General features: G+C 37.7%; 1 protein-coding gene across 5 annotated transcripts in view; it reads left to right on the forward strand.

Moving 5' to 3' along the window:
• GABRG2 (gamma-aminobutyric acid type A receptor subunit gamma2) overlaps positions 1–27,224 on the forward strand; it is a 79,451-nt gene that overhangs the window by 16,068 nt on the left and 36,159 nt on the right. For 4 of the 5 annotated variants that reach the window (XM_075715523.1, XM_075715524.1, XM_075715522.1 and 1 more), the window contains exons 1-5: positions 10,571–10,724; positions 12,364–12,431; positions 13,419–13,639; positions 18,047–18,129; positions 18,833–18,970. In XM_075715523.1, the coding sequence (XP_075571638.1) occupies positions 12,390–12,431; positions 13,419–13,639; positions 18,047–18,129; positions 18,833–18,970 (484 nt within the window). In that variant the 5' untranslated portion in view covers positions 10,571–10,724; positions 12,364–12,389. Of the gene's footprint in view, positions 1–10,570; positions 10,725–12,363; positions 12,432–13,418; positions 13,640–18,046; positions 18,130–18,832; positions 18,971–27,224 lie in introns of those variants that run through there. The other variant, XM_075715521.1, reaches the window with a different exon arrangement.

The raw sequence follows: 27,224 nt of genomic DNA on the forward strand, positions 1-27,224 counted from the left end.
TATCTAGTACATAGAAAAAGTGTATAAAGGAAATTGGGTTACGTGTGAGAGAGAGAGAGAGGGAGAAATCGTATGTATAGAATCATAGAATCGTTTAGGTTGGAAAAGACCTTTAAGATCATCCACTCCAACCATTAACCTACACTACCAAGTTTACTCTAAGCCAATCAAGGGTAGACTAGACTAAACCATGTCGCCAAGTGCCACATCTACTCACTTTTTGAACACTTCCAGGGATGGTGACTCCACTACCTCTCTGGGCAGCCTGTTCCAATGCTTGACCACCCTTTCCGTGAAGAAATTTTTCCTAATATCCAGTCTAAACCTCCCCTGGCACAGCTTAAGCCCATTTCCTCTCATCCTATTGCTAACAACTTGGGAGAAGAGACCAACACCCACCTCACTACAACCTCCTTTCAGGTAGTTGTAGAGAGCGATAAGGTCTCCCCTCAGCCTCCTCTTCTCCAGGCTAAACAACCCCAGTTCTCTCAGCCACTCCTCATGAATGTAGGGGATACAGAATCCCTCCCGTTGAGTCACGAGGTTCAGAATGGACCCCCTCGCTTTCTAAACTCCTTCTCAGAGAGGAGCCTAGGTGCGGCTGGGCCCACTCTTATTCTCAGACTTGGTCAACAGTTTATGAGAGTAATGCTATAAGAATAATACAGCAGTATGAAACTCCCTTTAAAATTAAATCATACATCTACAGACTACTTAAATTGATTCACGCATGCACACTCACAAATATGAATGCATATATGAAAATAGTATACCTGTTAAAAATTCCCCTCGAGTTTAGTGAAATACTCATGTCTAATGCCTTGGCATTTCTCAACGGCCGAGAGTAGAGTCTCGAGGAGTGAAGAATTTCAGCAGCCCAGGCTCCGTTGTCGATCTTCGGCAATGGAGTTCTGGTGGCAGCAGACTTTCGGAATCTGCTAGTTTTCGCTGACTCTGAGAGACATTTCGATCAGAGGGAGATGCTGGTGCAGCCCACAGCGGTCCAGGAGAGCTCAAAGGGCCTCACTTAGGACTGTCGTTTATAGGATTGTGAGATGATTGACTTTAATCACCAGTAAATTTCCATCCGAGCCACAATTTGGGTCGGCTTGTTGTTGGAATTCCAGCAGTGATGAAACCACCCTGTTTCAAGGCTGTCTGGGGCAGCTGTTTGTTCTCGTTCCCTTCATTAGCCATAATATGAATCTTGATAAGGGCAGAGCTGCTTTCTGCTCCAGCCATGTAGGAGTTTCTAGTACAATTAAAGGGCGCTTAACTGACCAACTCGCTACACAAAAGCTGCGGCCTGGAATTCCTGAGATTGTAAAGCGGCTAGAGTGAAGGGGAAAAACAGAACAGAAAAACAGGGCCGGGGGGGGGGGGGGGGGCGGGTAATGTACCACCACACATGGTTAGTGATTGTTTCTTCCTCCATAATGAGATGGTTTACCATCATGCCTAGTCTTCACCAAACACAAATAATAAAGCACATTTATGTGCCTATTTATGTTGTAAAAATGGTTTACACTTACATGCAGAGATGATATAATTTGGCTTATCATAGCAAGTACAAGGACACAAGTTGTTTAACTGGGGTAAGGATTCAATGTTCCTGACTCCCAGCCCGACACTGGGAACACCACATTACAGTTCTTTGCTATGTACTGAGACATAGAAGATGAGAATGAAAGCATTCCCCAACAGATTTAATTCTAATGAGGATTTATATTCAGTTTAACTTGGATTTTAAAGCTCACATCTGTAGACAAAAAAGGTACTCTAAATCTCAAAAAAATGCTTAGGAAAGTTATTTAATAAGCAAAACTGCTGACATTTCTAGCACCTCTCATGTTTGTTTTTAAACATTGACAGATAGTGATGTGAAGATGGCTACATAATGAATGCTTGATTCTAGAAGTGACTTCCTTCTGGGTGGAATTGCCACGTTGACAGAATATAGAAAAAAGTTGTGCAATATTATGAAAAGCCATGAGTATGGGTACCTCATAGGGTATTCTAGAACAAGACTCTATTCTTTCATTTTTCAAATGTAATTGAGCAATACGATTGGGTTTTTTGAGCTAATGTTGTTTAAATAGATGGCTGGAGGGCATCCATGTTTTCCTAATCTTACTCACTGAGAATAGAATTAAGCTTTTTGTTCCTCTTGTTAATTTATAGTGAGATTTTAGAGCAATCTTTTCTAAAAGCAGTGTACCTTATTGGGGAAGAGAAATTACATATAATAGTAACAGATGACAATTCCATACAATAAAACACAGCCAGAAAAAATGAAGAGAGCTCACACTAAAAAAGACCCAGTCAGATCACATTTCAGTAATGGCCATTAACTCCTTTTGAGCTCTGCCAGTTATAGAGGAAATCTGCAGGAGCTAAGTAATAGCAACAGGCAAAAATCATGCCCCAAGTGCCTTAGATTTCACATGCAGAGATACATAGAACAGTGAAAAGAGAGGAGAGAAGGGGATGGGAGGAGAGGGGAGAGAAGTGGAGAGGAATGTAAACCAAAAAATAAACCTTCTGAGGTTCACATAATTCCAAGGTTACATGTTTTACAATTAGATATAGCTAGATAATTTCAACTAAAGTAGAAGGTCAGCTCAAGCTAACCCTATGATACAGAAGAATATCTCAACCTATTTCTCCTTTTTCTGTTTATTTCTATCTAATGTTTTCCTTCACTGGCCACTAAAATGAGTGGCCACTACCACAGCAAAAAGAGACCCGTGAGTAGCTTATATAACCTCCAGTAAACAAAATGTAAGAAAATATACTCATACAAAATTCCAGCTCAAAAAGATTTGAAATAATCATCTTAACTTATGGAGGCTTATCTGAATCATCTGATCACATCTTAGACTCCTCCAGAGTTCTCATAACTATAAATGCTGCACTTCAAGCTCAGGCTGTTCAAAATGAATGATGTGTGCCTGTTTCTATAATTATCTCTCTTGTTTCTTACTGTTTATACAAGTTTGTTTCATCCCTCTACATTTTGCTGTCCTACCTGGGGGTAGCATGTATTTCCTCTCCCTGCCCACAAGTTTTATATTGTGGTGTAATTCAGTTTTGGTCAATTACATTGTTCTGTTCTGATAGATCTGAAGACAGATCTGAACTTACTTAACCAATGTTCCTCACCTTTTGGCTGGAGAAACTGATTGTAGACTGGGTGCTACGTTTCAGCTTTTGGCTCTTTGCCAGGACTGCTAACACTGGTCCCCATTTCTGGTAATTTTGTTGACAATTGGCCACGAGCCCCTTTTGTTGGTATGCGAAATATTTAAAAAGAGACAATAATCCTCATGCTCACTCATGACTTGAATCTAATCAGTTGTGCAATGCAAAAATTGCTGTGCAATTTTTTACTAAAGTGAACTAGAAAACACAGTAAATACTGCAAACCAGAAGTTTTATTGGTAGCACTCTCAATAAATGCACTCCAAATGGCTTTTTTGAAAACCATTTTCACAAACTTACAGGAAGGAAACAAACTTTAAACCAAGTTAAATTTTTCATTTTCAACCTTTTTGTGTAAACACTTGCTGTACCAACATTCAACTGAATCTGCCCATATGGAAAATAAATACTTTAACTACGAAGGGCTAAAATTTATAACGTGACAACGTGCAATAGCTAATGAGGGCACATCTTGGGGAAGATGTAGAATGACTGTCAGATAAACCAGTCTGCTATGATTGACAGTTTTATAGTGACTAATACAAAAACATCATTGCCATATAATATTTTAGAAGTCTGTGAAGAGGTTTAATAATTGCACTGCTTTACTCAAAATGGTTGGCAGGTACCAGTGAGGATACTGTGAGTCACTGAATGACTAGAAGGTGGCCTGTAAAATCCACGGCATGATACTTAGGTGCTGTGTTGCCAGGTATCATCTCATTCAGTGGAAAACAGTGTAAATGTTCATATGAATCTCGCTGGCCTTTAAATCTCAATGTAGGCATAGTTTTCAGAAATGACTGTTTGATTGCTGGCAATCTAGGGCTGTCATGTACTGTAGAGATGACTGAAAAGTCATCTGCTGGGAGTACTCATCTGTGCTACTCTAGTGATTTCTGGGTCTTGAATACCCACTTTGAGGCTTGTGTGATCAGTCCCTACTCAATCTCAGTGTTTCAGCTGTAGCGATTTATTTATGGGAATGGTAGTATTATTTTAATAATTCTTTCCTGTACACTTAGTACCTCTGTGACTTAGGAATGACAGAAAAACTCAGCTTTTTTGTTTGTTTGTTTTTAACCAGTGATCATTTAATGACAAGTTTTTAAATACTTTACACAATTTGAATGTTAGCATGAATGAACACATGGAATGATAGCTGTAGCAGCAGCAGTTGCCTAGGAAATAAACTACCTTCTACAGGTGACCTACCTAAAATCCAACCTACCCAAACCACTAAGTAGAGGCAAAAACATTTTTCCTTGCAAACTTCCTCAGCCTTCCTCGCTACATGATTATGACAAGTGGCCAAAATACAGCTAATACTCCCTAGTGGCCCAGTCTGAAACAAGCTTTTCTGGAAACACTGTGAATTTAGTATTTCAGGCTCTTCTGAAACAAAGCTCCATCCACGTACCAGAATTGCAGTCTTACTAGTGCTAGAGCTCTAGGTGGAGGGAGCAGGACAAGACGACACTTTCTCTGTGAATTCTTAGCCCAAATCTCTCAACAGTCTCCATTTCCTTTTATGGAACTTCTGATAACTGACTGGATCTCCTCTTTCACCTCTAAGCAAAGCATTATCCTGATGTAGGAATCAACTTGGGAAGAGATTAATCTTCACATTACATGATTTGCAATCCTGAGAAAAGTGAAGGTTGGGTATTGTGATGAACATTTATTAGTAAAATAGAAAATAGGTATCATTTTTATGGTAAAGATAGGAGCATGGTCCTGGGCACAGCCTTAGGATTTAAACAATACAAATGGACAGAATAGAAACATGAACAGGGAGAGAGAATTCAGCATATAGCTCTGTGAAAACTTTTTCTATTTCAATTGAGATAGCTTTACTTAAAATATGATTGGCAGTTAACAAGAGAGAATATAGATACAGCTAGATTTCCACAGACACTGTACTCTCCTGCAAATATGCTATTCTCTGCATACTCATATGTCACATCTGCATACAGCCTCTCTGTATCCACAGTGGGAACTTGGAATATGTCCTTCCCTCACAGTGACCGTATTATCATCATGAATAATGTATGACCTATAGATTAGGGTAATTTTTTATGCACATCAGAGAATGAATTTAGCCTGACTATTCATTAAGTTAAAGAGTGCTGTTAGGTAAAATAGCAAGCCTTGTTTCAGTCCTTCACTGAGAGGTAGAAAACATTGGTGCCTTAAGTAGAAGACTCACTGTATGCGTGAGTAGTTTACTAAATCTTTGCTGCAGGCTCTGTAACTTCTATAGCCTACTTGGTATAAAAGATGAAATTGGTCTCAGATTTTTTTGACAAATAAACTTAAGGTTTTAATTAGACTTATACTAATTAGTTGTTGGCTATCCAGTACTGCCAGAGGTCTTTTTCTTTAGGCACTTTGTGGCTACTCTGATTCTGCTTGTAAACAGCAATGCAATAGCAGGCAGATTCCAGCAGGGATAATTGACTCCTGTGTGACGTTTCTTAATAGAACACTTGGAAATAGTTAAAATTTGTTTTCTGTATTTAGAAAAGCTAAAGGACAGAGCCACAGCAGGTACAAATTGGCATATCTTATTTCAAGTCACTGGAATTATAGAGATTTTGACCAGCTAAATATATGACCTCACGTCTGAATGTTGAAAGACTGAGCAGTCATGGTAGTTTTTTGCGTCAGAGAAGAGTATCCTTTCCTATCTACTAGTAACAAGTCGTGAAAATCATGTTCCTGTGGATTAGGAAATATTTACCTTATTTCAAAGGGATATCCTTTGTGAGTTATTGCTCACTAATGAAATAAGATGTGCCCAATCTGTCCCTCAGTTTAGACTGAAAAATTATTGCTGCTGTCTGTGATTTTAAATAATGTATAGTGTATCTTTACCAACATATGGTAGTGTCTTTCCAAGAAATGCTACATATGATTCTTCTGAAAGTTACATTAGAGTGTCTGATACAAAGGTGTCATGGAACAGCAGAGATCATCAAAAGTTATAATGCTGACTTTATGTTAACAATTAACTAAAGCACAGTAATTTTGAAATAGATAATCCACTCTTTATTTTGAATTTTCAACTAAAGAATTTAAGCCAAAAGGCTTGAAAGGATAATAATGTAAGACAGCTAAATACCATTAAAATAATTATTTGTTAAATTTTACTAAAGTGATGATTATTTTTGCATAGGTATCAATCTTACTTACATGGAAATTAAAACAAAAAAGAAAATCAATCATACTGAATCTATTAAAAAGAGGAATGGATTCCCAAACTGTAATGTGGACTTCCATGGGTTTGGACTGCTAAGAGAATAGTGTATCAGGACATTAATGAAATGCTTGACTAATGGGCTTTGCTGTGTCTGCTGGACAACGTTCAAAAAAGAAGATGGAAAAAAATTATTTTCCTAATGCATCAGTGATTTCTCAGCAGAAATAGCCCCTGGGACTGACTGAACTAATCTTGTACTATTTCAACATATTTCCAGTATAGAAATAATACCTTTAGCACTAAGGGGCGTGCAAAAGAGGCTATGCCAATGAAATAGAGCATCTTTTCATTAGTTCTTTATGCCTTGGTTGGTGAACCCAGTTCTACCTGCAGTAGGTACCTCTGCCCACAGAGGTTACGCTTGCTCCATGAATGACTAAATGTTGCCCAGGGGATATTGCAAAAAACTTGTGAGTGATGTGCACTATCAAAGATCTGGAGAATCCAGTCCTGAACACTTAGTTTGTGTAATCACAGTTTGTGCTAAAGTTACACCTCACCAATGAGCACCTGAAAGAGCTACATAAATGTTAGAAAATCAAGTAACAACTCCTTTAATGCAGAATTAGGATTAGTACATGTATTTTATAATAAGGAAGATAAGAAACATGAGTTAAAATTATTTTTAGCCCCTGCCGTGGTAAAAACCTCATTGGCAGAATGAGGTTTGTATGTAATTGTACAGTGAGGCACTAGTTCATAGATATTTGCACATTTTATAAAAAAAAATTTAAAAATATGACTCAATCTTGTGCTGTCATCCCCCCACAAATATTCCTGTAGTCCAAATTAATGCACTTTCTGATCTAAATTAATAAATGTTTATTAGCATGCAGTGATTTCTGCCCTCTATCTACTTTGTGAAGATGTATTTCAAGTAATTTGACACATACAATGAATGTTAGGCACACTCATGGTTTATTTTTATATATCTATCTATATATATAAAAAAAGTAATTACAATCATAGCTACCTCACGCATGCTTAGCTGGCGAACTGAGCATGGATTGGACCAGATGTCCTCCAAAAGCGCCCTCTAACTTTAATGACTCTATGACTTGAAATTTCAAGTTTGGGCTCTGACCCTCTTAAACCATCTCTTTTCCAATTAGGGAAACTGGATTTATGTAGAGCAGTCTTGCACACACCTTGCAATGGCATTCATGTCAGAAGTGTGTATCTCAACCAGAGAGATTTTGTATTAGTGTCTGAAACATTAACTTTCAAAAAATTATACTGTAATCTGCAAATAGGTAAATATGTGTTTCTTTGCACACCTATATTACTAGATTTGGAAACTTACAGCAGTCAGAAAAATAAAAACAGCTTTCAATATGCATTTGGCTATAATCTGGGCTTTATCGAATTTGTTCGGGACATTTAAAGCCCTTGCAAAATTTAGGCCATATAATCAGAAGAACTGATCTGAAAGTCTTAAGGAGATGAAAAAGGCTTTGTCATTAGAACTTTCATTAGTATTAATGGCATTGCACAACTAAAGCCTGGCTCATCCGGATGGAGATGCACCTCTGATTCTTCTGGCTGGTGTACAGTTTTACACAGACAGACATTTAGACAATTGGATACCCATGCTAACTTAGGATCCACTTGGAATTCAGATAAAAGCTGGAATTCAGTGGCCTTTTTCCCTAGTTACATTGGCTGTGTTCCCTCTCCTCTCTCTCACACTAATCTCATAAAGCATTTGCTGTTTTTTGAGATTTGGAGTGACAAAATGGCTTGAAATGGCAGATGAGCAAAAAAATAGCTATTTCTTTTCTACAAATAATTACCAAGAGGAAATGGAAATTTTAGTGACTGTGGGCTGCTGTTCAATAAGGTTGTTCTAGATTTGAGACAAGTCCTAGACAAACATACTTTTTCATCTTCTAATCTTGCACTGTCAAGTACACCACTCTCTACTAACTAGGTGTTTGACTTTCGAAGCTTTTTCATCACATTAATATTCAGGAACACATTGCCATTGTGAAAGAATGCATTTAATTTTCTTTTTCTTTTCCATTCAGAAAAACTATTCTTTTTGGAAAATGGATGTTTAATTGGTTATAAAATAAGACTATGTCTTTTTATACATGAAGTTAGTTTTTTTCGTTCACTTTGCACAGACTGAAAACATATAATCTAGTGTCCTCTGTTTGCAAAGACTTTATTTAGCAGGATTTCCTTTCCTCCAGGAGGGAGAACCTTGCTTCAGTTATGTTCCTTTGAATTACAATTAGATATTTGAACGCCAGACAGCTGAATAAACAAATTTCCCCCACCAATTTAATTATCCTGGCCTGTTTGTCAGTGCCAGCAGAATACTATGTAGCACATTGCCAATTAAAACTCCGCTTTTGATTGCCAGTAAAACACTACAGGTTCAGGCCTGTGTAGCCAGAGGGAGGTGTTTTGGTTGCCTATTCTTGATCTGGGAAGCTGAAGCTCCCAGATGCATATTGCTGGCACAGGGTGGGTTAGGTGGTCCCTGGAGGCTGCAGTCAGTGGTACCCAGTGCATGTAATGAAGGCATAGATCAACCTAGCTTCACTAGCAGCTTCCAAGCTCAATTCAGTGCAATGCAAAACTGGCTCTCTCATGCATGCTACACATTCCTCGTTGCTACAGCCCTATGCGCAGTCTCAGGCTACTTCAAATATCACTGTACCTTCAGCACCTCCTGGGAGGCAGAGTCTTATACAGAGACGCATACAGGTGCTGTGGCTCTTTGCTCTTAGGCTGTGCCCATGGGGAAGAAAGAAGCAAAAGACTCTTTTGTAGTTAAGTTGTATTTGTGTAGTTAGCTTACAGCTCCCAAAATGCCCAACGCGGGAAAACCTTCAGGCCATCTGCTCTGGGTAGGTATAAGCAGGATGCAGCAGGATAGTGCTGTGGGGAGGAGTGGGCAAGACCTCAGCTCAGTGAAGACCTGTATTAATAGAATGGCTCTCCGAGACTCTGGGACTAGTCAACCCTTCACTATTGTACCCATGACCGTGGTCAGCTGTGTCTGGTTTCAATCTTGTGTGCCAAGCACGAGTTCCAGCCCCCATGACAATCTACTTTTCTGTGCTCTTTTCCATTTCTGTACAGATTCTGGATGAAATAGGAAAATAATTATTTTCTGCTCTTGGCCCATTCGTATCCAAACTCCACCCACTGGCTTAAGACATTTGTAGTATCATTAAGATTTTTCATATCCAGCAGTGTTCAAACTTTGTCACAGAAGCAGGTCAGGAAAGAAGGGCACTGGCATATTATGCAAAAAACTTCAGTTGCCTAGCACCATTCAGCTCATTACCACTGACATTCTGAAATGAAAATATCTGATGATGTCATATTCTAAAGTAGTTTCTATGTTCTCCTCTAGAACTGGAGGCACAGATTTGAAGAAAACAAAACATCCATTAAGGCTAGTCTACACATTTCTGATTCCTAACTTGCCCTTTTTACTGTGCTAAGCAGGTTGAATTATATTAGAGCTGCTGTCATACTGCTCAGTAGCAGAAAAAAATGGTAAACAGACCGTTTTATCCTCTCCGGGTTCTGGTTACCAAAAGTGAAAATGAAAACCATTGGCAAAAATTTGTGCTGAACTTTCTAAATGCACAATAAGCTCAAGTTCATCAGAGTGGAGAAAAGCTGTGTGACAGTTTGTTTGAATTAATCTAATTATTGGTCTTGTCAGTAATGTGTTGCATCAAATCGTTCTCTCAAAGAGAAGTAATGCAACAACACTGTGTACATACTAAGTGATATTTTGGTGGAGCGTTGCATAAGCAAAGTGACAATTAGATTTGTTTCGTAACAGGTCCCAACTGAGTCAGTGAGAGAGAAAATAGGCATGCCAAAGGTGATAAGCACTGATGTTCCTTTGAATAGACAGAATATGATCTCAACTGTACTAAAAGGAAATGTTGCTAAAGTGAACTGTAGCCTCAACTGTTATGTGACATCTTTACTGTGAGTCTCCTGTTATAAAGCAGACAATTTTTCAATGTTTTGTACAGTACTATTAACCCTGAATTATGTATGCATTGTCTCTGAAGATGTTGCCTATACATTCATATTTTTCAAGGCTTTCCATTTCTTCATTTTTATTTCTTTAACAGTTCCACCCAAAAGGGAGATGATGATTATGAAGATTACACTTCAAATAAGACTTGGGTTTTGACTCCCAAAGTCCATGAGAGTGATGTCACTCTTATTTTAAATGGCTTGCTGGAAGGATATGACAACAAGCTGAGACCTGACATAGGAGGTATGTTGGTTTTCTTTTTAGACCACTTTTGATTAAGCAGTGAAGAGAAAGACTTTTCATACCATATTATGCTACACAGGAAGCAGAATCCATTAAAAGTATTTATGAAAACAAAACACAATATAGTAAAACATCAGTGGCACAAAAAGGCATGATTTTGGAAGCTGACATAAATTAAGATTGTTAAATCTATCCTGAGACATCTAATAAGACTGTTGTGATTTGCTGAATCAGGCTGCTTGTAATCATGCACCTGCATAGGGATTTTGGAATTTAACTTTTGGCGAATGAAAAAACAAGTATTTATCTTCTTTGTATATCTAAGTGAGGGTGTTAGAGAACCACAAATGATGTATTGGAAAGGAAGGCCAAAACGAGGATAACACAGCCTGATCCTTGCGTGAGGTGATGGACACAGACAGAGCCTCTAACAGCAGCAGGTCTGCATGCGGCATGGTCCCTCACTTGCACAGCAGGGCAAGAAGTGACTGGGGAATGGAGCACAAGGAAGAAGTTCACAAAAGATAACTGCAGTCAAGTAAGGCCAACCTGCCTAGATTTTCCCCACAGCCAATATAAGTATATAGACTCAAGCTTGGACCATAATGGAGGTCTTATTTGACTGAATCACCTTTTGCAGGAATCTTGCTCTCCACTAATTACTGAGGGAGCTCGAAGAGATAAATCTCCCTGAGTTGCTGCAAGTCAGTTTGAGAAGGCCCCATGTGTGCACAGAACAGTCAGACAATACCTCTGTGGAAGAGGATACAGCAGTAATATGATTACAGAAAAACACAAAGAGAATTCATGGATGAGGCAGGCAGAGGAAAGCAGAGAGCAGCAAGGTTAATGAAGGAAGCTGTTTCTAACAAGTTTATAGAGGCTTATAAACTAAGGAATTTTTCACAGTGAGGGATAACATGAGTATTTAATCTTCAATGTAGGTATATAGTGCAAACTAGCAGAGGAATTTGTCTTATTCTCCCAATCCAAGACTTTAGAGAACAGAAAGGAATTAAACATTCGTAAAAGCATCTGGGAAAAAACAATCATGTTTTAGTCAAAATGTATAATAAAGCTACAATAGAGTAATTTCAGAATAAATTGATCTAACAACTGTTTTTCATTCCTGTTTTAGAGCCTCAAGTATTATTTTTGCTTTGGGTTCATGAAATTGTTACTTACCTACAGCCATCTCTGCAGGCAACAGCAGTCATGTTGCATTTGGCATTATAATGTAAAATGAGTGATGTAAGACATCTCAAAAAGAATAAGTTTGCTTTCATTGATAGTGTTTTGTCAAATGTGTTGCTGTGATCTGACACAAAATATACATACTTTCAGTCAGATATGACTCACTCTAAGTTAACAACACTGGTTTCAGTATTTGTTCTCATAGCATAAGTGAATTTTTTCTGATAGAATAAACAATATAAGAATATGTCTCAAAGTGTCTCCAACTACTTTCAAACTGGAGACATTGCTGCAAATTTATATTTATTGTACATGCACATTTAAATGTGAGGCAACCATAGTCATACAAGAGAGGTACTATAATAATCTTTTACTTGTGTTTGACTTTCACGTAGTTGATTTTGACCTTCACTCCTGTTATTGATTCTTGTTGTTTCTCTTACAGTTAAACCAACAGTAATTCACACTGACATGTATGTAAATAGCATTGGGCCTGTGAATGCTATCAATATGGTAGGTAAATGATTGCCAATTTTCCTACAATGTTCACTCTGTTACAAAGCTTTCATCATTTTTGATGTTACTAAGCTTCCATTAGTTTTAATGTTATGCTATACCTATATTATTTTTAAAATCTCATTATTATTATTATTATTATTATTATTATGGATGTGAGGACTTTATGAGCTATGAATCTCTACAGGATGGGGAAACTGAGCTCTATGCTGAAAAAACCGTAATAATAATAGTTTTAACATATCCTCACACTTTCATGTGCTCTACTTTCAAGTGCTTTGTGACAGTTTAAATCCTGTAAAACTGAGCTTCCAAATTGCTACAAAATAAGGAAAGCCACTCACCAGTGATGTTACCACTCTTGCCACCAAGAGATAAAAATAAAAAAGCCTAGATCCTCTCTCCTCTCCTCTTTCCAAAGTTCCTACAGAAAAATTTAATTATATCTTTGTACAGGTGAGGGAAAATGGTCTAGCCTTAGCACAGTGTCTACTTCATTCTTGTAGTTTTCATGTGTAGAAAGAAATCTCACATTGCTCTTTTCCATTCTATAATTCCCTTTGCAGCTTCTGGCTGCCCAGTGGTGCCAGGGAAAGTGGGACTTCACCACCTCTAATATTAACTGGGGGGCATAGGCAATTAAGGCAGCCAAGTCAGCTCAAATTTTTCCTGTCCTAGATCCAAGGGAGTAAGTAATTGTTCTCGGACCTGATCAGGTGTGGGTTGAGGTGTGGAGACACAGAATTAGAAAGGTGCATATACCACTCAATTGCATCTTAGTTTCACCTGCCAGTGGGAAAATAACAGAATAAATTGATTTTAAACAATAATCTTTGGTAAACCATGCCCTCAAAAATTGACAAAAAATTGTTTTTATCAGTTCTAGTATCAAATTTTTTCATATGAAATTAAGGAAAGCATATCAGGAGTTATGTGAAATGCTGAGTGCTATGTTTTCATCAGTATTTCTGGTTAACACAACAGGAATATACAATTGATATATTTTTCGCCCAAACGTGGTATGACAGACGTCTGAAGTTCAATAGCACTATAAAAGTGCTCAGATTAAACAGCAACATGGTTGGGAAGATCTGGATACCAGATACATTTTTCCGAAATTCCAAGAAAGCTGATGCTCATTGGATAACAACTCCTAATAGGATGCTCAGGATCTGGAATGACGGCAGAGTGTTATACACATTGAGGTATTTATATCTGACTTTAATTTCAGTTTCTCTAGGGAAAGCCAAAGAGAAAGGTCCCGTGAATTCAGGTCATTTGACATTGACCTGAAGGAAAAACATATTGTTTTTTCCTATTTACTTATGCATACAACCCTGAAAAAGGGAAATATTTAGAAGATATTACTTGCATGCAATTTATTTTATATTGGCACAGTAAAGAGTTTTATTTCTTCCTAAAGTTTTTACTTTCTTTCTCCATAATAGTCACGTTCCTATACTAAAATAAATATAAGCATTGTTATAACAATTCATTTTAATTTTCAGGTATGTTTTATTGTTTGCCACTGGTTTGGTCCATATTTGCTTTTACCTTTTTATTAGGTTAAAATGATGAATTTGAAATATCCTTGAATTAAGTAGATGGTATGAAAGGAGGTATTATATACATCAAAGGCCTCTTATTCTGAATTGATTACAATTTAACTAGATGAAGCTCCACCCTGCAAAAACATTTCATTCCTCAAATATCTTATGAAAATAAGGATTATCATTTTGGCGTTGGTCATTTAAGGTTTAATCCAAAACCTACAGAGATGCCCTGTTCCACTAAAATTTTCATGAATCTGAACTTGATATGCTCATTTCCAGATTTCTCAGGCACGTGTATAGCTTTTCTTTTGAGACAGATTACCTTTAAAAACTATCTTTTCAATAATTGTTATGTGTATACCTACATTTAAGTGTAACATATGCAATATATAACTCAAGTAGCATATTCCCAATGACCATAAGATACTTCCTAAATGCAAAAATCCTAAGTGCATTTTTTTTCTTTTTCTTACATGTGATATAATATTTGGTTCTATGTAAAACATAGATAAAGACAGCATTTGTTCAAGAAAATTTATAATTTAAAATGAGAGTAGAGAATCAAAGATGTTAGACATAAGACCATCTGAGTTTTAGACTGCATTTTTTTCAAAGGGTTTTTTCCACTTTTGTTTTATTGGGTGCCAAAAATGAAGTTTTGAAGAAAAGTACACTCATTATAATTTTAATTACTAGATCTGAAGCTTTGGTTAAGACAACCTTTTAATGTTGCAACTGTCTGAATTACAAAAAGAAGTATTATTTCATAGTTATTTTACATTCATTACTCATTGCATCTCCAGAAGACATAAGAGAATGATCAGAATTGAAATCCTGTGCAAACCAAAGTCAGTCTGATAAAGAAGGTCCACTTTTGAAATGTTTAATTTGGACTTAGCTATACTACTGTCTCTTTGGATTTCATTACCTTTCTCTTCAAACCCTTCAATTTCTCTCATTAGAAAGAGATATATCTGATAGAACTTAGAAACAATTATCTGTTAGTAATGTATACTTAGTTGTTCTAGTGAGTCACAGCAAGCACCAGTAAGGATTCAACCTGGATTAATCTAGAAGTGAAATGTGATAGTATCATCACAGATCTGAGATTCCGTCCTGAAGAGAAGAGGGCTCCAGAAGACCCGGCTGATTTTCTCAATCACCTCCCGCTAGGCTCAAGCTCAGCCCATCCTGACCAGCAGGAAATCAATCAAAGTTAGCAGGCAGTCTGCATGGATCAACATAATGCTCCTGACAAAACTCAGATGTGAAAAGAAAATGTATTAGAGGTGGAAGCATGGACAAGTGACCCAGGAGGAATACAGAGATGCTGTCCGAGCACTCAGGGACAGGGTTAGAAAAGCCAAAGTTCATCTGGAGTTGAATCTGACTAGGGACATGAAAGCAAGAAGGGTTTCTACACATACATCCTCGGCAAAAGCAAGACTAGGGAAAATGTGGGCACACTGCTGAATGGGAATGGGGACCTTGTCACAAAGGACACTGAAAGAGCCAAGGTATACAATGCCTTCTTTGCCTCAGTCTTTACTGATAAAACCCTGCCCTCAGCAATCCTAGGTCTCTGAGACTGGTAGAAAAGTGGAGCAAGGAAGACTTACCTTTGGTGGAGGAGGGTCAGCTATGGGCTAAATAAGTGGACGTTGATGTGGATTGAATATGCCTGAACTGCCAGGCTCAAAGGGTTGGGATCAGTGGCATGAAGGCCAACTGGAAAGCAGTCACTAGTGGTGCACTCCCCAGTTTTGTACTAGGCCAATACAGTTTAACATCTTCACATCTTCATTAATGACCTGGACAATGGGACAGAGTGCATCCTTAGCATGTCTGCAGATAATACAAAACTGGGAGGAGTGATTGGTATGTCATAAGGTTGTGCTACCACTCACAGGGACTGCAACATGCTGGAGAAATGGGCCAACGGGAATCTTATAGAGTTCAACAAAGGCAAATGTCATGCTGAACCAGGGGAGGAATAATCCTGTGCAGCAGTACAGGGTGGAGGCCGACCAGCTGAAAAGCACCTTGCAGAAAAAGACCTGGGCATCCTGGTGGACATTCACCATAAGCCAGCAAAGTGCCTTTGAAGCAAAGGCAAACAGCATCCTAGACTGCATTAGGAAGACCGCTGCCAGCAGGTCACTGGAGATGATCCTTCTCCTCTTCCCAGCACTAGTGAGACACATCTGGAGTGCTGGGTCCAGTGCTAGGCTCCCCAGTACAAGAGGGATATGAGCTTAGTCGAACAAGTGCTGTGAAGGCCCATTAAGATGCTGAAGGGCTGGGAGCATCTGATGTGTGGGGAGGGAGCTGGGACTGTTCAGCTTAGAGAAGAGAAGGCTCAGGGGATCTTATCAATATGTGTAATTGGGGGGCGGGGGTAAAGAAAACAGAGACATAATCTTCTCAGTGATATCCAATAATAGGACAGCAGGCAATTGGCACAAACTGAAGTACAGGAAATTCTGTTTAAACATAAGAAGAAACTTTTTTACTATGAGAATGGTCAAACAATGGAACAGGTTGCCTAGAAAACTCCATGCTTGGAGATATTCAAAGCCTGGATTGTGTTTTGTGCTGAGGAATGAAATCTACTCAATTCCACAAAAGAAAACAAATAAAAACCAGCAGTAAATCTGAGCCTATCCTGAATTCAAACAGTGTTAAATATATTCACCAGAGAAAAGGCAATATTGAAGGAAGAACTTAATAATTTTTTGGATCCATATTATGATTATCTTGAAGTTCAACTGAAGATGATGTAAATGAGAAGAGAAAGAAAGGGCAATAATATTAGCACACAGAATCATAGAATCATAGAATCGTTTAGGTTGGAAAAGACCTTTAAGATCACCCAGTCCAACCATCTCTCCTTCTGTGTCACAAACAGAACTTCCCTTAGTTTCAAAGGAAATTAGATTTGTTCCTAAATCCCTAATGCAGAAAAGTTTCCTTTTTACTTCATTAACTTGGTGGCTAGTGGTCACAGCATCTCTCTGCATCCCACAGTATGAGACTCAGGGAGTCATGTGCATGCAGCACCTACCTGCAGGAGCCAGGAGACAAACACAGCTCATCCAGACACCCAGGAATTAGCAAAGACCAGAAACATATGGTTTTCTAAGAGACTCATGGAACAAATAAACATCACTCTGCTATTTTTTTTTTCTCTCCTTTTCCTTTTTCCCTCTCACCTCACCTCCTCCCTCCTTTCCAAAGTCCAAGAATCATGCAGGACATGGCAGGGCTGGGGCTATGTATGGGCCAGCAACAATTAAAGGACTGAATGAAAAATGGTAGAGTTTTAGAGGGCACATCAGGGGATACACCTCATCCAATTTTGGATTTCTAAAAGTACATGTCTCTACCTGATCTATAGCACCTACACCACCTGAGTTATCATGGAGACTCTCCTGATATTCAGTGGAGAGAAACACTTCCCGGTACATTCTTCTTCTGATTTAATTTAAATGTCTTATTTTGGAATGAAATGAAGTATATCCTCAGAGTGCCTTTCCACTAGCTAGGAAGGTAGTCTAGATGGCTCTCTTGGATGCAGATGTCTAAATTTGGAGTCCCATCCATAATTTCTGAAATAGAATTTTTTTCACATAAAATACATTTCCCTAGTGCATTATGGCATGTTGTGACACAGAGATTTGTCACTGTTCATGAGGTGACCTGTATATCTACTTATGGATTTGCCAGTCATGGGTAATGCCACCATTTCGGATGCATAGGAACAGAACTTTAATACCTTATTCTATCACACAGTCCAGAAAGTAGACAATCAGGGTGTATGTAAACAAAAAAGAAACACTGCTTATCAGTAATCGTGATGTCTTCCTCTGCTTGGAACATCCAACTTAATACATACATATCAACAGTTTACTTTTGCTTTACATATATATATATATAAAATACTTGCATATTTCATAGTCAGGTTCCATATTAGTAAGAATCTCATTTTGATTGCCATGATGTAGCTTTCAGGACAAACTTCTCAAGTGCATCTGTATATCCTGATCTCTTTCTCCTCAGGCTGACAATTGATGCTGAGTGTCAGCTACAGTTACACAACTTCCCAATGGATGCCCATTCCTGCCCCCTGGAATTTTCAAGCTGTAAGTAACATGCTTAGAAATATCCCTTTTCTGACCCACACTGAATCAGTTACTATAAATTTATGTTTACATAGTTAGAGTCAGCAAGGGTTATGTTCTTAACTAGACATAGTCTAATGGTTTTCAGTTTTATTTTGATCTTATTTTCAAGTACGTGAATCACACATGTACACAAATATAATTGAGAAATGCTATATTAAAAAAAATGATACAATTTATGGGACCTATGTGATTAATTTATGCTTCTATCTTAGCATAACAGTAGAAATTTTTACTTTCAGCATCAGTCTTATGGCCTGATACTTTCTCTCTGTGCATGAGTGTTTTACTATTGCAATAGTTGGAGTCAAGAGTTTGACATTTTGCAGTCAGGTCAAGGTGTGAATTTCTGGTTCAGCAGCAGACTTTTTAGCCATAATTGAAGGATGGGCAAAATTGCATCCTATTGGGTCCACAAAAGTGGAAAACTAATTTTTGAAAAATTTATCTCAAGTGTTATTTTAATTTATAATAAATAAAACAAAATGTGACATTAAGGAAAAGGCACTACTAAGTAACTTGAAAAAAAGGTCTATAATTTACTTGCAATATGCTTCTCCAGTTTTTTCCAGAAATAGAAAATAGTATTTTTACTCCCCAAAGTACACTAAAATCCTAGCAATGACTATGAAACAAAGCATTCTGTATTTTCCATTACAATAAGATGGCTACCCAAGAGAAGAGATCATTTACCAATGGAAACGCAGCTCAGTGGAGGTGGGGGACACCAGGTCCTGGAGGCTTTACCAGTTCTCCTTTACAGGATTAAGAAATACAACTGAGGTGGTGAAGACTACTTCAGGTAAGACAACAGATCTCTTTACCTTCAGATTCATTTAGGATTTTATGAACAGAAAGAAAAAAGGAAGGATATCTCTGTTTAGAACTTAGCATTGGCACTTCCCTGAACAATTACAGGCTTTTAAATACCTATGCAGCCATCCAGGCTTTAGTATTTCTGGAGAAAAACACACAGGAAGAAAAATAAGTTGTCGTCTACTGTCCATTGTTGTCCTCCAAGAAATACCTAGAACTGTCAGGAGAAAGCCACTACTACGAGGGGTGGGTGGGCGAGGGAACTTGCTGTCCTCCTTCAGTGTAGAAAACAGCACAGCTGAGCCACTAAATTATAATCTGATACTGATTTGAATGTTTTACAATCCCCTTCCAACTTCCAGAGGCAGAAAGGAAGCCTGCACAGAAATGAAATTCGAAGTCCCAACCTCTTTACTACAGCAGCTCCAAATTTATTTTGTTCTTTAAAATGGGGCACATTCAACTCTCATTAAAGAGAACAGGCTTACAAATCAGACTCTCAGATGATTTTCCTGCAAATTTCTATCTCCTTGGAAACACAGAATGGAATTTAAAATGATAAATGAGGAAGTACTCAGCGTTTAATAAAAATAGCAATTTTAACCCTACTAACTAAGCAGGAAAATACATTCTTCTAGACATATATATTGTTTTATTTCTCAGTGGAAGAAAATCAGTGAATATGAGAAAGGATGTAAAGATGAATTGCATATTAATATTCTCGTATGTGTGTGATTTCCCTTGTCTCTGATTTCTTACTTTCAAAAAGAACAGTGAAATGAAAGCAGTTTTTCTTTTCAAGTTGCTTTTGATTTTTACCTTATTTTATTATTCTGGCAAATATATTGATTTAAATTCAGACATCTGTGCTAATTCTGACTTCAGAAATATCCCCATCCATTTTATTTCTAAAAGGTCAGCATTGCCATTATATTCAAAAGGAGAGTGAGATACGCTAGAGTTGAGAGGAGCCTACTGTGCATTACACTGGAGTGCAAACAAAGATGTTGAGAATTAATTCAAGTTCCAACTCCTGAATCACTGGACATTAAGCACCAATGACATGTTTAGTCTTACGAGCAGGGCAAAAATGGAATGAAACCTCCCAGCTGTAGCTGCATTTGCCTGATGGCATCTTCTGCCATTTTAGCTAAGGAAGATATTTAGTCAGCTATTCAAGAAAGCATTTGACCTTTCTCATTTTCCCAGGAAAATAAAAATAAAGGTGCAAAAGAGGACAAGAGAACAGTGTGTGTGTGAGCCATAGCTGCTAATAACCACCATTACACATGACATAGTGGAATTGCTCTCAAAGCAAAAATATAAACAGCAATACATCTCACCTCAGACTGCCCTTGCGACAGGCAAAGCACAAAAGGCAGCAGCATACCCAAGTGTGGTCTAAGGTCTCATCCTGCCCAGGTTGAAAACTAACTTTATTTCAGCCTTAATTCAAGTTTCTTTTATTTGCTCCTTTTCTTTCCTTTTTTGCTTGAGCCATTCTCTAATAAACGGTTTTTTTTTAGCCAGAGATAGAATGTAGTAAAATCTTAACATGCTACAAGCTTTAGATCCACCGATTCAGCGCTTCTTGTGCTGATGAATCAAAAACACTCTCTAATGTTCTGCTAATGTGAAGAAAGTGCATACTGGGAAACAAACAGTAAAACACAGAAAGCAAAAATATACTTTCCCATGCAAAGAAAACTTTTTTCAGGGGATAACCATTCAAGCTTGTAGTACTCACCTGGAGTACTACCATAATGTTGCATCAGTAGTTTTGAATATGACAAAACACACTAGCTCTTTTAATTTGCTTTAAAAAAAAGTAAGTAGCAGCTAGCATACACTTTAAAGCAGCAAAGAGTCACTCTAGAAATCACTCGATTCCTAAGAAGAAATGCTCATGAAAGCTACTCAGCCTGCTGAGCTGCTTTCAAAGACCTGCTGAGTATAAAAACTTGGAAAAATGTCCTGTGTATATATTTCTTCTGCTGCAGTTTTCTTATGTTTGATTTTCCTTGCTCCTTTTGTTTTTATGACCGCAGAGATGCAAGAAAATTAGATTTGATTTTGATCTAAGTGCAGTATCTAAATAATTAGAAGGTGGAAAAAAAAAAACCAACAAAAAATAGGGATTGTAATGAATCTGGTTTATTGCCTACAAATATTTTGCTGAAGGTGGCAGAGCCTAAAAGGTATTCATTACTTACCTAAGTGCCTTATTAGCATGCTGGGAACTACATTAAGTCCAACATTCCTTAGCCAGACCTGCAGTCTACCTATAATTACTCTCTTACCTGCACGCATTTTCAATAGAGTTTACCCAAAAGAAAAGAAAAATATTCCAAGCTTATAGATTTATCAGCAACCTACGTGCAGCTTGAGCACACAAGTTAAATGTTTGAATACCCATATAGCCAAAATAAGTCTTGAGACTTTATGCAACTGATTGCAGTGCTGCGTATAATAGAATTTAGGTACAAACTAGTGACAATACCACTGCCAATGCTTCGGTGGGGATATGAGCTGAGGTACAGTGGAGGAGGCAATGGAAAGATTAGTAAGATGTTGGAAAGAGGACTATACTATACTTTCAAGAAGTCTTCCTCAAAACTACATTTAGATGACAATAGAAACCAGAGAAACCTGAACACAAGAAGGGAGAATGAAAGAATATGAGATTGAACAATTACAGAACAAAAGGAGGCTGGGAGTAGCGTAAGGCATTTGGAACTGGAGTAAATTTTCCATATCTGCATTTACTCCATTTCAAAACAAATTCTTGTTTCCACCTTCATGTCTCCCAGTGACTAACACATTCTAGTCCTTGAGGGCTATGCTTGCTTGGTGACTGGAGCAGAGAAGAAAATCAGAAAGGGTGGCTGAGACTTGGTCATTACAAACTCTGTTACCTCCCTTTCTGTCATGCCATAGCTGAACATTTGAGATCTGGGTTGAGTTATGGGCAGAGAAGGACAAGAATTGTTTGAGTGCAAGCTTCATAAGATCTGATGGACTTGCTGAAGTGACTACATTTATCTGCTGCTCTTCCTTTGCATGTGCTGCAGAAATACAAGATTAACTGAAAGGGCCAGATGTCAGAATTCTGTCCCTGATCAGTTAGCAAATCCCAATAACAGCAGAAAAAAGCAACTGGAATATTATAAACCATCCTGTCTGTATCTCTTATCTGAAGTGAGTCATCCTGAATTGTCAGCTTGTTTCTCTCCAAACTGAACATTCATATATGACTCTAATTTTCTTCAAAAGTCTCCGACCAAGCAATAAGAAATGACTTAGCTCATGGAAACCACTGTCCATTAATAGCCAGGAGCGTTAAGAAAAGTTAAATCTCAACCTTCTGCCCTACAAACTTTTTATTAAAATGACTGAATAGTTTGTACATTTAATAATATTACCTGTATATATATGTTTTGCTTTTTCACTACAACCTATGGTGTGTAAACAGAAGTGGTTTAGTTCACATTATTAGCAATAAAGTGCATGTTTAAGACATAATATTATCTGAGCTATATGAACTACTACAGTTGACCTCACACACTTATAAACTGAGATAGGTTTAAGATTTATTGTATTACTGAAGTATGTCCATAACCACTGCTCAAACAGTGCATATCTCAGTCATTTATTAAGAAACTACAGTTTCTCTTGTGTGACCTTTTTGCTCGTAGTGTAAGGCCCCATCCACTGAATGGTAGTGAGATTCCCTAATAAAAAAGGGATGAACTAATGGAAAGGTCTAGAGAATAAAAATTCACCAACTTCTGAAATTTGGATGGAAGCTGCCATGAGTAGTCCTTACAAAGAAAGCATCAGATTTACAAAACCCTACTTCAAACCTAATGCTGAGGTTGTATAGTAAAGCCAGTTGCTTTATTGACAGGTTCAGAGTTCATGTTATACTTATCATATCTTCAGTCATTTAAGGGTGTGTGATTTTTTAGACATATGATCTATACATGGGACAAATGTAAAACTAGCTGGCAAATGTGGCAGGAAGTGGACACTTATAAAAAGGAAAGGAGTTGTATCATACAATAAGCAGCAATAATAAAGAGAAGAAAACCAAAAATAATTGCTCTATCACAGGATGTACTTTTCCATCCTTTATATTCTCATTTAGTATTGCACATTATATTTAATTCAAATGAATGTCAGTTCTTTTTTGCTTTAAAACTATATCTAATTTCTGACTTTTATATTCACTGTGGATTAAAAATAAGAAACAGATTAGATGACAAAATAGTCCAGCTGTCATGGTTCAACCCCAGTCAAAAACTAAGCACCACACAGCCGCTCACTCACGCTCCACCCCCGGTGGGATAGGGGAGAGAATCGGGAAAAAAAAGTAAAACCCGTGGGTTGAGATAAAAGCAGTTTAATAGGACAGCAAAGGAAGAGAAAATAATAATAATAATAACAACAACAACAACAATGATAAAGGAATATACAAAATAAGTGACACACAATGCAACTGCTCACTGCCCACTGACCAATGCCCAGCCAGTCCCCAAGCAGTGATCGCTGCCCCTCGGCCAACTCCCCCCAGCTTATATACTGAGCATGATGTCACATGGTATGGAATAGCCCTTTGGCCAGTTTGGGTCAACTGTCCTGGCTGTGCCCCTTCCCAGCTTCTTGTGCACCTGGCAGAGCGTGGGAAGCTGAAAAGTCCTTGACTAGCATAAGCAGTTCTTAGCAACAACTAAAAACATCAGTGTGTTATCAACGTTCTTCTCCTACTAAATCCAAAGCACAGCACTATGCCAGCTACTAGGAAGAAAATTAACTCTATCCCAGCTGGAACCAGCTTCCCATTGAAGCTGGTGAGCAATTGCATTGTGCATCACTTGCTTTGTATGTTATTATTACTATTATTATTATTACTATTTTACTTTATTTCAATTATTAAACTGTTCTTATCTCAAACCAGGAGTTTTCTCACTCTTACTTTTCCAGTTCTCTCCCCCATCCCACCGGGGCATGGGGAGTGAGGAAGCGGCTTCGTGGTGCTTAGTTCCTGGCTAGGGTTAAACCATGACAGAAGAAAATAATCAAATGCACAAATATAAAAAGATCAGTATATGTGTAAAAAAATTCTGGGGGCTGTAGTAGTCCACAAACACGCAAAGATAGAGAATATGATACTCTTGCAAAAACCCACCTTTTCTGTGCAGGAGAGTGTAATAAGTAAATGGTTTAGAAAACACAACCTATGGAAATATTTGGAAGTTTGGAACTAGTCTGGAAGAAAATATAACTGGTGATCAACGTAGTAAAACAAACATCCTGTTTTTAAACCATAACAATAACCAGCACTGGCACATACTATTTAAGGAGATTGTAGAAACCCTAAAATCAGAGGTTTTATGAAATCATACCTCAGATGAGGAGGAAAGGACTAGCTTATATCTTGAAATTTTTTCCATCAGTAAGTTTCTATGAATTTCATAAAATTACTAGACAAACTGCATTTCTACTCACTATTCCAGTGGTTTTGAACGTACAAAATACTGTACTATGCAAAACAGTTTGTGAATGTGTAATTATTCAGGACAGATGGTGCTTCCGGTATTCCCAGTCCATTTCTGTGACTGGATAGTTCCTTTTTTAGACCAGACATTGCCTATTGCTTATTCAGAGCCCATCCCGAACTTTGAATTAGATACAAACGTATTATAAGACTAATCAATAAATAGCAATTCAACAAGCTGCACAGGATCCATGAGACTGGTGAGCCAATATCTGTAAATTCCTTTTTATTTTCTTCCTGTTCTGTGTTTTACAGAGCTAATCGGAGCTGTGCAGTAGAGACAGTGTATTGCTTGTAATTGATAAACAGTTTCAAATTGGTAATTAAATATTTAACTTGCTATGCATCTATTAAGCCACATAAATAGATCTGGGTCTGGTTTCTGTTTTATCAGGAAAATGTGGTCAAGGCTATTATTTTGTGGAGGAGGATGTATTTACGGACTTTTATACTTTATTTTAATGCTGTATCACAATTAATTGAACTGTTGGCAGGCATGCGGTCCCCAGAGGTTTCATAATGCTCAAAAAACCCAGGAGTCTTCTCCTTATGTGTCTTTATTAAGTCAAAATATATGACATGTGCATATCATATTTGAAGATCTGTGTTGGGAAATTGGTCTGACATTAGAAAAATGGTCATAGGTGGATTGCCACTGTGACTCGAAGTCCCTGACAGCCCCATACACAGCTCTAGGTTCTAGCATGGGTTGATTATAGCGTATGGCATTGTCAGGGAGATCACTCTGAGAACTGAAAACATTCCCTGTCTGATGCCTTTGATCTAGTGAATAGGTACAAGATACTAGTACCTGCATTTTGCTTTTGGCAGAATTTAAACATACTTTGTATCTACTTTGCAGAGGAGCAAATTATGACATAAGCTTTAAGTCAGAAAACCCAGCCTACTATTAAATTGTTCTGTGTATCTTTATTATTCTCTTTATGGTTTAGGAGGGTATTTCTCTCAACATCCTTGGTTTTTTTAAAAGCTATATTAAATTAATACCTTAAACATGCTTACTAAAAGAATACTGTCTCTGTAGGACAGTGAAATGTTTAAAGCAGTAGGCAGACACAATGGACAGAAAGACCTATTTTTATGTTTGCTGCTTCAAAGCACATCCTCAGCTCTAAGCTAATATCCTTAAGATAACCCTAAAATATCTTAATAGCCATACCTTAAAATTTTATTCCTAATATAAATATTCTTGTCACCCATCCAGAAAGAGAGCACCAGGGAATTTTTTTTTTATAAATTATTCTTTTTTTTTTCTTCATTTAAACTCTCCCTTATTTTAACTCACATGAACCACTGTTTAACATTACTGCACCCAACATATCATTATCTGAAAGAAAATACAGGAGGAGTTATTTAACTTTCATATACTACCATTACGAAGGGTTACAGAATTCTGTGAGCAGGAAGAAGATTTTTGTTATGGTGGTAGCTTACACCATTTTGATATTGCTGTCAAGGAATAAAACCAGTCTAAGGTAACTATTCCTGTATATTTTTTGAAGGATAATTAATAACAAACATTTATCAAATATGAATAAAAACTTTTCTCAAATAATCCCAATACTCATATCTGTTCAGTCATACATCATTCATCAAACCACAGCAATTAATGAATGTTTGCTAAAGTTATATCTGTTCAGTCATTCATCATTCATCAGACCACAACAATTAATGATCATTTGCTAAAGTTATAACTGTTGAAAAGTTTGTTCATTGAAAATAGTCTGCTTTTCAGGATCATGTCTTCAAAGAGTAAAATAAAGATGTAGTACAATTCCCTCCCTCCTATACCTGTTGTATACTCCACATTTTCTCATCCAAGTTGGTTAATTGTGTGGCAAATGAGTATTTATAGATGAATTCACATGACTGTATAAATGAACTAATTCAGTAAGCAGGTTCCTCCCTGTCATGCAGACATCCAAGATCTACGTACATGTACTTTTTCAGAACTGCAAAATCAGAACACCTTAGAACCATTCATCCTTATATAATCCCTGTTAGGCAGATAAGATGGCAGGGACAAGCTGAAAGCCTCCTGAAAAACTAGAGAATGACTTGCAGACAAGAAGGACACAGGCCTCTCCTGGAATGTCTGGGAAGGACTTGAGTCAACTGTATTTGGGACTATTCTGTACTGGCTGCTGCAGCCCTTGGCAGTATCCCAAAAGGCCTGAGAAAATCTGCATAGTGGCCTTCCCACTTTCTTTATTCATCCAAACACCTCTCTGTTGATCATCTAGTCTGTAATTGTTTTTGAAATCAATACGGACCCATTCCTGTGACAGCAGAGCAATAGGAAAATCCATGCCACCTTAACAGTATAGGCTGAGGAGCAGGGAATTTAACACAAATTAGATATTCAACAAGAAAGCCAGTGAATCCAAGTAATACATAGAATTAATAGCTAGTTTTGGCCTGGTTTTCTGCTCCATGCTCAGTTACAACCACAACAAAAAGGATCTTTGCAGTTTATGTGGCAAGTGTAGTTCCACCCATGTGAAATATGTTCCCATAATGTTGTTAGGTGCTGTAAGACTCCTTGGAAAAAGCTTGATGGCAAGCAGTGGGAACCGCCAAGCCATGGCAGTAGTGATGGAGCTGTGCCTGAGGATTGAAGGGCCATCACTGCTTTGGTGTTAATGCAAAAAGCATCCAGAGC

This window comes from Pelecanus crispus, chromosome 8 (assembly GCF_030463565.1).
Source record: "Pelecanus crispus isolate bPelCri1 chromosome 8, bPelCri1.pri, whole genome shotgun sequence".
Taxonomy (NCBI): domain Eukaryota; kingdom Metazoa; phylum Chordata; class Aves; order Pelecaniformes; family Pelecanidae; genus Pelecanus; species Pelecanus crispus.